Here is a 13,690-nt window from a genome sequence, read left to right as displayed (position 1 = left end):
TGAGTAGATCTTTAATTAAAATAAATCAGAAATATGGATTCCACAGGAGCTCAAGATCAAAACTAATCTTTTTTGCTATCTTAAGGTACATGACAAGATCAATCCATCATATTTTATCTCAGCACGAAGCCTGGAAATGGGGGAAAATAACGATGTCTGGCTTTCTCCTGAAGTCACAAGATCCACCCACCTCAAACTCTGATTCAGTGACCAAGCCAAAATACTGTAAAAAAAAAAAACTCAACCATAAAGGGAGTTTTAAACCAGATTTCTTCCCGGTGAACACACAGATTGTACAGCTCGAGGACCTTGAGGAAATATTGAATTTGATTAAAAAGTGTATCGGATTAAAATCCCTTATCCCTCCTTTAACAGCTTTGATTGTTGATAAGATATGTTGATTAGTAGGCTGTTCACTATTTAAGATGATTTTAACAGTAGACTTATACATCCATTTTTACCGTGTAAGGTTTAAAAAGGGTTTATTCTTTGCTTGAAACATGTTTTCGCTTGTTTACACCCAAGTATTTTACCACATTAAAATGCATATATGTCCCTTATTCACGAATGCACTGATAGATAACAACACTGGAACCATGCTTTCATTTGATGATACTAATGTATAGGCTATATATCATTTCACTCCCAACTGAAAGAGCCATCACATTGTGGTGGAAAAACACATAGGCTGTGTTTTGTTCTCAGCTTGTTTATGAAATATAAAATTCCAGATGAGCGCATATTCCGACAACAGCTTCGGCGCATACAATGGCTGCATGGGATTTATCTTTGTACCAGGGGTGGAGGGAACTAAGCCCCTCGGGAGCGACGTCCCTCCCCTTGGCATTTCACCCAGTGTCCGCTGTGCGCGCCCGGCACAGCAGCACCACAGCAGAGGACGTCAGGATCGCATCCAGTCTACAACTCAACGGAACGCGCAATGCTCTGCGAACTGATCGGGAGCCGAGCGGTCCTCCCCGAATCCGTGCGTCTCGGCGAGGAGGTATCCACACGCGCAGCAGGCACACAGGCGGGCTAAAGGAACTCCCCGGTGAAGTAAGAAGGTCATTTAAAGTGGAGAGAAGGGGCTCTCGCGTCGAGCTCGAGCATGGTCCGTGGCGAAGGAAGCATCACCCACAGCCCGCTGTATCTGTAACTTGGGGGTTTTGACTCTTAAAGGCGCTTTCATCTGGAGATCGCGGGATTTTCTCTGCGTAAACATGCCTGTGAGAAGAGGTCACGTTGCGCCACAAAACACATTCCTTGGATTAATTATCCGGAAATTCGAGGGGCAGAGTAAGTATGTTGTTTGTGTACAATTTCTGTTGCCGGAGAAGAGAATACTACAAAGTAAATGTTGTGAATTAATTCAAGAGCATGCTGAAATGAAACAGTTCCTTTCATAAGAATTCAAACAAAACAGAAGCTCAGTTGTTGAGGTTTTAATATGAAGTTATGTGAATAGGCTGATTATCTTAGAGGTGACAATGAACTCATTCATCTTCTTGAACTGATTGGATTTATTCATTGGCTAACCCTAACCCTAGGGTCAGATAGGTCAGATGGCTGTACACACACACACACACTGCTTATACTGTCTTCCTTTACGTGCAGATCGGAAATTTCTGATAGCCAATGCCAGGGTGGAGAACTGTGCAATCATATACTGCAACGATGGCTTCTGCGAGATGACGGGCTTCTCCAGATCGGACATCATGCAGAAGCCGTGCACCTGTGACTTCCTGCACGGTGACCTGACGGACAAAGAGGCCATCAGCCTGGTGTCCCAGGCTGTTCTGGGGTCTGAGGAGCGCAAGGTGGAGATCACCTACTACCGCAAGGATGGTAAGTCAGCCAACCTGGCTCAGCAGTGTGGCTGTCACAGCGTGCGCCAGGAGCCAACAGGGGTCTTTTGTTACATTTTGTTTCCAGAGAGAGCGCACACTGCTCTCCTCACTGTGTTCAGCTCACAATGTGGCCTGTCAGTCTGATACTAACCAGCCAGAGTCAATTACTGTATAAGATGCACAGCACACATTACTCCGAGAGAAATCCAATCAGGGCAGCCAGCTCTGAAATAGCTTCTTTTCTGTGCGTTTATAGTAGATCTCCACATTCAAACAATAATTCATTACAAACTCTGGACGATCTACGATGTAAATGCGGGGCCATAAAGGGAGCCACAGTTTACACAGTGGCCAATTAAATGTCTAAATAGAATTATTGTATTGCATCATTGAATATATCGTGTACGTCCAAAAAGTGTCATTTTCATAGTTAGTATTGTTAGCAAGTGACTATTTTTGACAGAGCAGGGGCCAATCAAATTTCAACTGGGGCCAGTGCCCCCCCTAGCCCCGCCTCTGGATCCGCCCCTGCTTGAATGTTTCTTATTCCTGCTTCATATTCAGTGATAGGCAACTTTGGGAAAATGCTAATGTGTGCAGTACAGATGAGATCTCACTGTGTGTCAAATACAAGAATAAATTGCTCCGTATGGGAACACTGTGAGTCACTGAGGTGGACGTGAAGGACACATCTTTCTGGTGCCTGCCTTGAGCAGCATCATGTGCCTGGATGACAATAGGAAGAAAAAAAAAAAATTGGGCTGCCAAATATGACGGTGTGCAATTCCTCATAGTTTTGGATTCAACAGAGAGCTGGCAACAGAAATAGGATGAAGCAGAAGCTGCTAGGTCAGGCGATAACAGGATGATGGACAGTGTGAGAGACAGTGGAGCTCACCTGCTGCCTTTGTACAAATATAATGCTTCCTGACTTTACTGTCAATTCAGTTGCGTCACACATTTCAGAGAAAACTGCGTATTTGAAGATCCATGGTGCATTAAGCCATGTGGCATAGGTGTCCAGAAGCTTTAGATTAGGCAGTGGATCAATGCACTAATCTGTAAAATTGCAGTTCATGTGATAGGGTCAGGCTTTTCCAGCTTTGCATAAAAAAAAAAAAAAAAAAAAAAAAAAAAAAATGCTCTTCCTTTTAATGCTGGACTGGTGTTTGTCATGCATTTTTTTGGCCAATCCTCGTCCTGGTATGAATGGTGTTCTGCGCAGGCAGCAATCCTGAGACAGAGAGAATTAATACGATGTTACCGCTCAGTGGTTTAAATCCCTGGATTTGACCACCTCCTGCCATGCTCTCACATGAGCTTTTATGGTCAGCATGACATAGCTCTACGGAGTCAATCCGAAGGTGCTCTTCCTGTAGAGCAGGACATCAAGTACATGCTTTCCCCCTTTTAGTTTGTACCAGTTTCGCACCAAGTGAACCCAGCATATATTTGTGTGTATTATTGCTTTACACTCATATTCTGATATGAGTGTATATGAGATGACTACTGAAGCATGTGCAGACAGCAGTACTGTATGTAAAGAGTCTAAGACTGTAAAAAAGGAGGCATAATATTTTATTTAATCATAAGGAGCCAAGGTTTTAATTTTTAATTGTGAGTTTGATTAATTTCTAGGCCATGGATACATGTTTAATCTACTATCAGCAGCCATCAGCTTAGCCTTTTTTTTTCCTTTTTTTCTTATTTGCTCGTCATGAAGAAACCAAGAGCCAGCTGCTACACTGCTAAAATAGATTCAGTCAGAAACTTGCAAGACAATTACACAAAACACTCTAGGGTCTGTTTGTGAGAGCACGAATAGCTTAGTTTTTTTTTAAGCAACTTCATTTATTTCCCCATCCTCCTCCCTTCTTGCACCCAGCTGCCGCGCTCCCTCTAAACGTCATGTGCCTGTAATGTTCAAAAGCGAGTCGGAGGAAAAGTACAGAAACCTTCCAACATAATCTTTGCTCCCCGTCTCGTTCACAATCCTCCGCGGTCTGCATCGTGGCTTCAAGACGCAACTCTTGGTACTCCTCAGAGGAATTTATAGTGAGCGCGTGTGCTCATGAATAAAGATGTCAGCGTTGACAGTGCAGTGACTGGGAATGAGCGGCTTACAGGGTAAATGCATTAAACTGGGAGGCAGCACACAATCCACATGCTCCCACTGCTATGGAGGAATGAAAGATTCATGGCATCCTTGAGAGTGATGGCCCTATCGATTCAAGTCACTTGACAAATTGAAGTTGATGGGCGGAAAGTGGATGGATTCCACTTTCAAGTTATCCCTCCTCATGTATATTGCTTAATCCTTTGTATTTAAGCCCTCCATTTAACATGGACCAACTGTATGTCAGAAACCACACAAGCATGTTGGAAAAGAAAACAAATTGAGCCACCCGCAGCTTCTCTGTTGGTTACGCACCAGATGCAGCTGCTCTATATGTTTGTCGAATTATGTGTACATTGTGTGAAGGAATGACGTTGGGTCATTTTTGTTTATCTCGTCCCCAGAATACCAACAGCTTGGAAATCCTCAAAAGTAAGGTTAGGGTTTGAGGAGGCTGGATGACATCAGGAGAAACAAAGCTTTCACTCTTTTCACTGAAAAGGCAAAAAGTTAAGCTGCTTACGCGTGTGCTTGGATATTAAAAGGAGTGGAACAATGGGGACTGCGGGAGCGCTGCAGCGGCTCAAGGGCATGTTCTTTTAGTTTCTGTGCTTCCCCCGTAGGTGAGCGACGGGGATGGGTTTTCACGTGCGCATTCTCCGACGATGATACATAATCAATGTGATAAATGCTTTCCCTTGATGGCTTTGTAAAAGCTATCCTATTCCCCGGGGTGTAATAATACTTTGTACCTGAATGAGTGTTAACAATAGGAAGCTGACACCGTGCAGCGGGGAGAAGTTAAATGGATAATGGCTACATAACAGCGGCAGCTTAGCTAACTGAACGGAATGATCTGGGCCATTTGGTACGCGGGGGTGCAGGGTTTCATAGGTGACTCCCCACCGAGGGGACTGCAGGGGCGAGTACCCCTGCTGAGGCTTTGGTGGTGGGGGGAGCAAGGGAGCAGGGGACACAGAGTACCTTAAGTGCACAGGTGCTGCAGGACGTTTGGATGACTTGCATCCATGAGCACATCCATTTTTCATCAGCGTCAGCCCCCCTTCGGAGTCTCGTTGTATGAAGTGAAGCACATTGAGAGCTTTGCTGATCAGGTTTCATGGACTATGGAAAGCATGGTTAACATACTGTACCTGGAGCTTATTCCCAGGAGAAGAAATTAATATTTTACTCTTTATTATTGCAAAATTTTCATATGTATTTATATATATGAGTAAATTTTGACAATCGCTTCCAATAAAAAGAATATGGATTTGGTTTATTGATACTGTTGAGGAACAGATGGAGCTTCAAACACAGGAAACAATACAGGTCTCACTTTACATTGGATAGTATCGTTTTTCCATGGGCTATTTTCATCTGATGGGATGTTTCTACCGGAGGTGTTAATCTTATATTCCTCCCCATGCCATCTGTGTTTTTCTCATAACTCTATGCAATCTTAAACTTTTATCAACCATTAGATCACGCTGCCAACATTTCTGCCTAATTAAAAGGGAATAAAAGACCACGCTGCAAAATATGAGGAGCATTATTAATTGATAAATGTAAACACAAATGAAAATGTAGTTTGAGCCAGAGCTGCTAGCGCTCCCTGATGGCTCCGGAGACATTGATTGAAGATGAAATTAGGCCAGGCTGCGTAGCTCCGAGCCGTCTTTACTGAGGCGAGATACCGCCACGAGGCCCAAGGACTCAAAACAAAGGGCTAGCTTGCATGGCCTCTCCCTACATGCCCCGGTCCTGATTGGCTATGCCCCAGTTACGTTGTGTATTGGCTTAAGCAGAATAGCCTTAAAAGAGAAACATGTCAGATTACATTATACAAGACCGACTACCAGGCAGTGGTCTGCGGCTGTGCTGTTTAGAAGCTGCGGTTGTGGATAGTACATTTGTTGGAAAATAAAAAAACAAAAAAATCACTGCTTAAAAAATAATTCTCATGTTTCCCCCTGAAGCAGCTTATGCAGATTAATAAGAAGCCTCGATACATCCAAATCAAAGAGTGAGGTTCAAGTAAGAAAAAAGCCCCTCTCTTTGAAATGAGATTAAAAGACGTATAGTGGTATCAAAAATAAATATAACCACAACTATGGATTTGTGCATCTTTAAGAAGTCTCACGTTTCACCACAACTCTGTCCGGCTCACCTGCCGTCATTGTATCAGCGTCCAAAGGGTCGCTTGATTAAGCACAAATGTTTTAATAATGGATGAACGAAATGGAATCTACAGTACTGATATTTCCAACATGAAAAGGGAGCCTGTCTTAATACAGCGTCCATTCATTCAAGCAGGTGTAAATAACATTTCTTAGCTCCCAGGGAAACACTCTGCGTAAAGGTCAGGGAGGGAATGAACAGCCGCTCTTTCAACACACCACTTGACTGTCAACGATGTTAACCGTGTCCGGCAGCTACGGACGCTGTGTTATTATGTTGTGCAGAGTTGAGTGTCGGAGGAGAATGGGAAGGCTGGGAGCTTGTTACGTGCTTCAGCCGTGAAGAGAGGGTTAAAAGAGCCGCGGATAGAAGATATGAACCAAACGGTTTCGCCTTTTTGACAATACACTTGTTACTTGAAGATAAAAAAGACACATTCACCTATTTGAAAATACATAATGCCACATAAACAAAGCACATCTGGACGTTAGGTGTTGGATAGTGTGCTGATAGTGTTATACATGATATATTTTTGTACAAAAGCTCAATGAGGCCTGTCAGGGTAAATGTTTTTGTTGGACGATATTTTATTCCCAGAATATAATATAATTAATATTGATTATAAATTATAATATTGTCATTTTTGTGCCCGACAGTCTCAGCATCCTGAGTTCAATCCGTGTATTTAGAAAGTCTGTTTCAGTCTTCCACACAAGCAAAACACAATTGAGTTCAATCCAGTTAGATCAAGGCTAAAACAAAGAAAACAAAAACAGTCCGCTCCAGGTTTAACCGCGGATCCGTTCAAACCAACAACTCAGGAACATAAAGAGAAAGAGAAGCTCTGAATCTCCTCTTTGACTGCTTTTCAGTAGTACTGTAGTAGTAGCAGTAGTAGTAGTAGTAGAAGAAGTACTGCTGCCTACTGGTCTCTTCCGTAGAGTGGTTCAGAATACGTGGGGCTGTGGTCGGGGTTGTGATTCGATTATTGACTGATTGTGGGTGTGGCTGTGGAAAACATGAACGAATGAACTCTCTAATAGGTGATGTGATCCAACACTGGTCGCTACAGTGAACAAACAGGCATTATCGAGGTCACCAAAAAATGATGGTGGTCATGTCCATACATTGCAAGATAACGTGGTAACTGTAATTGCATTTTTGTTACGTCTTTGCCCGTGTTTCTTTTATTTGATTTGTAATGTGTTTCTTTATGCTGAATATGTTTTACCTGCAAGACTCAAATAATCATACATACATGTAAGGATATTAGCACACACTTTTGGAGAATGAATAATGAGCTAGAGGGGATTTTTCTGCGATATAACAAACACATTGCAGTATACTGAAGAAATTAACAATAACTACAGAGAGCAAAAACTCAGTCGGTCTTCAGGAAAAGAACAGAGTAAGGAAGTGAAGATAGGAAACCAAATGAAAAGAGTAGCAGGAATGCAAATACTTCCCCTTTGACGGAATACCACAAAATAAAAGGAATTGGCTTACAATACACTGGCAGATTAAACAGAAGACAAATGAAACAGGCAGTATTGATAAAAGTGAAATTGTATTCCCTGATGATGTCTTAGATTATCTACACTATTACTGTATAATATAACTATTCTGTTTTCATTTAGTATCAAACATATACCACTGAAATATCAGAATGTAAGTTTTTTTTACTGTTACATATAATATAATATAAATAATATTTATGTGCACCAAATGTAGTACATAGTATCACAAGTGCTCGTAAATAGATCAAATTCCAAGAATATGCCTCGGTTCAAATGAAACAGACCATAGCTTCTTATAAAAGGCTCTGACAATCTTCTTATTGTGACACTTTAGCTGGGAACTTATCCAAGCGTCACATATTTCGAAAATGGGATCTGCCCGTGAGTGCAGTGTTTGGTCACAACAGGGTTTGTTTTTCTTTTTGTAGTAGCTATGTTAGGTAATGGTATTTAAGTTCACACAATTTGCCCCACCGAAATGACGTCAGCAAACTATTTGGACAGAAAAAGAGAAGAATAACACAGTTGTTCCAAATCAATAGCCAGTTCTTCTCCAGTAGCTCTGCTGATCCCATGGTTCACCGCCACTGCCTTTAGGTAGAGAACAAAGAAGCTCTCACTGTTTTATTCATAAAACGTTCCCCTTGTTTAGCAGGCTAAGAGCACTGTGGGCAAGGACGTGCGATTCCGAAATCATAACGTGATTAGAACGGCGTCAAGTTTAGAACGGAACACTCTCTGCTGATTTGTAGCATTTTTTGCCGTGAAGCGTTTCTTTCATCCATGTTTGTAGAGGTGACTTTGAGCAGGAGACCAGCTGAGAAGGGACCTCCATGACTTAACCCTCAAGCATGACCATTGTCTTCCCATCTGGTAAGGTGACTCCAGCCCAGAAATATTTCTGCTGAATTTACCTTCTTGGCTGCACACAGAGCACGGCTCTGTGCACACGATGTCTGTTACTATTAACAAATACAATGTTCACCATGCCGCTCTTAATTTAGATATTTCACCGAAGCATTTTGCATATTCTTTGTAAATTCACATACAGAACTGTCAGCTGCCAAGTTCCATCACATTTGTGTCAGGTGGCTGTAAAACACAGGATGTTGTCTCAAGTGTTCTGTAAAGAGCAATATACTGTACATGAAAGACTGCAAACTAAAGTGAGGAAAGCATCTTAACAAATTTTAATCATGTGCTCACTGCTGCGTTCAGACAAGTAGAGCAATACATATTTAATGCTTGGATTATTGCTTTATTCATAAAACTTTAGAAAACACCTGACATGGTTGAGCAATGGAGTAAAGAGGACGTCTTCAGCCATTGTGCACATAAGGAAGGAGCCACGTCAATAACTACATTTAACTTACACTACTCTACTCTGCTCCGTGTTAGGGCTAAAGCCACATGATAGGGAAGTGTCATGTTTTGTTGCTTATAGGTTTCCAATACACTCACTTAGTGGACCTGGGGTTATGGATTATACTGACCAAGAGTGTTGCAGCTTCAACTTCGACCGGGGAACTCGGTCTCTGCTTCGGTTCTTATCATCCACCCTTGTCTGTATTAAAGTCAATAAGCCACGTTTTAAAATATACACTTTTTGTCCATGTTAGTCATTTTGGATTCCAACATTTGTTTTTCATTACGTGTGTCTTCTTCCTGTGAGAATATTCCCCATAACCAATAATCATGATTGTAACTTTGGAGAATTTTAATTTCTACAGGATTTATCAGCCAACTAAAAGTCGACACTGAACATCTCCCTCGCTGTTATTCTTCACTCTGAAAAATGAGCACACTGTTAAATAAAACCCATCAAAGCTAAAAACTAAAAGTGTTCCATTTCCTAGGAAGGACGATGTAGACTTAGGTGAAGGATTTCTCAGAAATACGGGAAAGGGCTTTTTATGAAAAAGGAGATTTTCTGGGCAAGAACTTGCAGTTCCCCTGCTCTCTAAGCGCCAATCTCCTGCTTCACAACATAACATCACCAGGCTCCCATGACACCAGACAAGATGGGTGTGTGGTACTATCGTCCACATACAACACATGATGTGTCCCATTTTTTACTCTATTCACATGATACTGTTAAATTACTCTTTTCTTTTCCTATATTCTCAAATAGCGACTTACACTTTTTCCACGTTTTCCATTGTATTAAAATCCCAGTAGGATATTGTCGGCGGTGACAATGCGGGAACAACTTCTGGTAGATCTGATGCAGAAATCCTCCCAGCAGAACTCTGGCATGTTGAGGCAGAGCAAGCTTGTTATATTTAGTCAGACAGCAAGTCTACGGCTAATGAATGCTGCTGGCAGGGTGTCTGTGAGCCCTGAGGAGATTACAGTGAACACTAGTAATATGTGTCCTCTGTGAGTACGAGCAACAAAACAAGCCCGACAGTGAGACGGGCGGACCTACACAGGGTGACAGAGACACCGCTTCGGTGTGAGACACTCAGATCTTAAAGGCCAGGTGACAAACACCATCCTCCCTGGAATCAGTTACACTTTTTAAATACATACAGCGACGTGGTTTTTTGAGTATGTGCTGAAAACGGTCAGTCAGCTGTGCAGTATTAGGTCCAGTGAGACAAGATGTTTTAAAATCATTATTATTTGGCAGTTTTACCCGCAGGCATCAGGATATTTTGCTAACACAGCTATTACCACTGAGGTAACAAATGGTGAGAGTAAGATTAGTTTTGTGTTTGTTTCTGCTCCGCCGCCTCACACGCCAGTCAGTCGATTATCCCTGCGAGCACATCACACTCTGCTAAATTGGCAGAATTTTGTCCTGCGCTCTTTGATCTATTCTATTAAACCTCACCATCCACACTACCCACTGTGGCCCTTGCATCCTATTCATCTGACTTGAAGAAGCTTAGTCCTTTTCATGCCACACACGGCGCTTTAAAATACACATAAACATTGCTTGCGTATGCGTATAAATATGCATGCAACACACACGACCACATACGCACACGGGTAAACTTAGTTTAACCCCAGGGCTTACTTATATTATCTCAACTATTTCATTTGTTCTGACACGCAGGCGTTGACCTTTAAAAAGATCAACTTCTCGTCCATTTCCCCCCCAACGTTCATGTAAAACCCTGAGGTGTCGGCCATTTTTGGATCCAATTTAAACGACAATAATTATGATTATGAAAAGACTTCCTGATACATTTCCTTAATGTTTCTTCTATCATTTTATTTTGAAAACAGTTAAGTCATCCAGTGGCATGCCAGCCCTTTTAGAGATGCCCAGGAAGGATGTGTGATTCAGCTCTTTGACACGGACACTCGGTCTCTGTTTCAGGTACTGACTTCCAGTGTAACACTCACATAATCCCAGTGAAGAACGAGGAGGGCCTGGTGATGATGTTCATCCTAAACTTTGACTACGTTCTGGATGAAGGAAGTGACAGCTCCACGGAGAAGATAAGCCCCGCCTCCCCAACGAAGTCAGACCAAAGTGAGTATTCAATGAACCGTTGTCTCTTTACCATGGCAGGATGGAAACAGCATTGATGTGGATCATAATAACTGGATTTGTTTTTGGCTGTGGTTTACTCAAAGCAAATTCACAACCTAATATCACGCCTGCCATCGTGTCTGTGGTGTCTTCTTCTGGTCGTTTTTTTTTTTCAAATTAAATGTGTGCGTGCTTTGTGAGATGTCAACCCTCCTGAAACGGCTCACTCCGTTAAAGGGCAGTTATGTAAATAGAGACTGTAACTGAGATAATTCATTAAAATAGCCCTCTACATCTATTAAACACTAATTAAGCAGTGGAGCGTTTGATTCGGTTCCCTGTCATGCTCGGTGAAACTTCCTAACAAGTTGCCCGTTTTCATCATTCTCAACAGCAGGGCACTACAATGGAGTTTTACACGTACACTAGTAAAATAGTTGTGTGCCTGCGGGGGGGGGGGGGGATTACATAACCTTATCTTGCTGAAAATGTAGAACTCCTTATCTCTTTAATGTCTTTTTGTAGAGCAGCATATACTGTGCTCCTCATTTGTATTTGGATGTGTGTCAGGAGGTGTAAATGTCAGCGAGACTTTCCTGCTCCTCCCTGATTGGAGGCACTCAGCATCTCGTGCCTGACTGGGGCTCAGCTATCCACTTCACTCAGCATGAATTCCTCCGAGGCACTGACTTTCGGCTTGTGCAGTACTGTGTGTATTTAAGCGCGTGTGTGCATGCATATGCATCGACGTGTGTATACTTCTATGTGTGCGTGTATGTGTGTGTTCGAGCGCCCGTGTCTATTGCTAACATTGCTAATCAGAGTTGATTGCTTGTGACCGGGCTTCAGCGAGGGGTCATGCGGGTAGATGGGTAGATAAACATATGATGTGACTTCAGATAAGAGAATGTCTTGACTACATGCACACATCACACTTTAAGCGTGACCTTACCGTTGTCTTTGTCTCTGAGCAGCCCTTAGATAACAGCAGGGCAGGAATTCCCTGCTGTTCTTGGTTTTACTCAGGATCAGAGACTGATGCTAATAATCTTACATTAAAGCTGCATGCTATCAAAGTAGAGTATTCATAGATATTGTCTTTCATATTGACCATTTTCATTGCCATATATTCACTATATTATCAGATGTGTATGAACAACACATTAACAGCATTTAAACCATAACGAGATTCACATTTTTGGCACTAGCACCCAATGCAATTAGCACCTAATGCAATTCCTCCCAGGTTATCACGCTGTAAAAAGTAGAACGACAGAACCGTACCATTAGCAAAGGAACCCCTTTGATTCTTAGTATATCACCTGAAATGATGAGGGAGCATATTTCCACATGATCTGGTCCCATATTTTACTGTAGCTGTGTCTGAAAAGTGAATTTTGGACATTGGAGGACTAATTGTGATCCGGGGATGACAGCAGCCTGCAAGCCGGAAGGCATTAACCATCACAACACTGAATCGGCTAGAGATTAATCCCACTTTCCCCAAGCTGACGTCAAGAACAGCCCACTCAGCAAATACATTTTTATGCAGTGACAACCCCTTAAACTGTTAATGTTCCGGTCATGTATAGCAAGAAAAGTGGATTACGAAAGAGTATATTTATGCTGGAGAGTAAATTAATAAATTGGACACTGATCAATGTTTTTTTTATCGTTCCTCAACATTGAAGCTCCTCAGCCTTTCCATACATTCCTGTTTAATAGATCTAAATACATGCACAACAATATGCATTCAAGCTGAAAGGCCAAATGTGAGAGAGGTAACTTTAACTGCAGCTTTGTACCAACTGGGTGTATAAACAACAATGAGAACAGAAAAGCTTTATCAACAATATGTTCAAGGTCGGTAACAACACCACATGTCAACAGCTCTGACGAACACAGTTTCCCCCGTTATTTAAAGAGCGATGCAGCCACCTGAGCACCAATAGGCAGGTGTGTTAACACATTTATATCTTGACACAGTGGAAAAGCAACTGCACATTTGACCAACTAAAAAAACTGGTTTGAAGTCACATGGTGCAGTATTTCACTGGTATTGTATCAAGATAATAATGTGTACATACCCACTTTAGGCAGAAGGGCAATGTGTGTTCAATCTGCTGGTTACACAGCGTTTCCAGTTTCCAATTGCAAGGGCACATCACTTTTAACGGTAATGGGAGATGGCACTCTGATTGATTTATTGCATGTTGTGCCCAGAATACACCCATCACTTATTAAGTACAAGCCTTCTGAACCATGCGCCCGACGTCGCAACCTTGTCAGTGCCCTTAAACCAGCAAAGACGGATTTGGACATGCTCTAAAATGCACCTGAGCTTCCGATGATGTTTGTGGTTTGTTAAAACAGAGTACCAACATTTACAAGTTCCATCCTTGGATTTGTTGCACTTATGTGGCTAAATATAAATGGATCTTATGATTGTCCTTATCGTGATAAACATTTTTAAAATTGCAATCCATTTAAAAGGAAATTGGCAAATAACAATGTGATTACTGTAAGTTTGTATAGTAAAATGCAA

General features: G+C 41.9%; 1 protein-coding gene across 1 annotated transcript in view; it reads left to right on the top strand.

Moving 5' to 3' along the window:
- The first annotated feature begins 1,220 nt into the window (after positions 1-1,220).
- LOC133967787 (potassium voltage-gated channel subfamily H member 7-like) overlaps positions 1,221-13,690 on the top strand; it is a 36,551-nt gene continuing 24,081 nt past the window's right edge. The window contains exons 1-3 of the mRNA XM_062403445.1: positions 1,221-1,296; positions 1,615-1,845; positions 10,990-11,149. Coding sequence (XP_062259429.1) covers positions 1,221-1,296; positions 1,615-1,845; positions 10,990-11,149 — 467 coding nt within the window. The remainder of the gene's footprint in view (positions 1,297-1,614; positions 1,846-10,989; positions 11,150-13,690) is intronic.

The sequence above is a fragment of the Platichthys flesus genome, chromosome 13 (assembly GCF_949316205.1).
Source record: "Platichthys flesus chromosome 13, fPlaFle2.1, whole genome shotgun sequence".
Classification (NCBI taxonomy): Eukaryota; Metazoa; Chordata; class Actinopteri; order Pleuronectiformes; family Pleuronectidae; genus Platichthys; species Platichthys flesus.
This window is presented reverse-complemented; position numbering and strand designations above follow the sequence as displayed.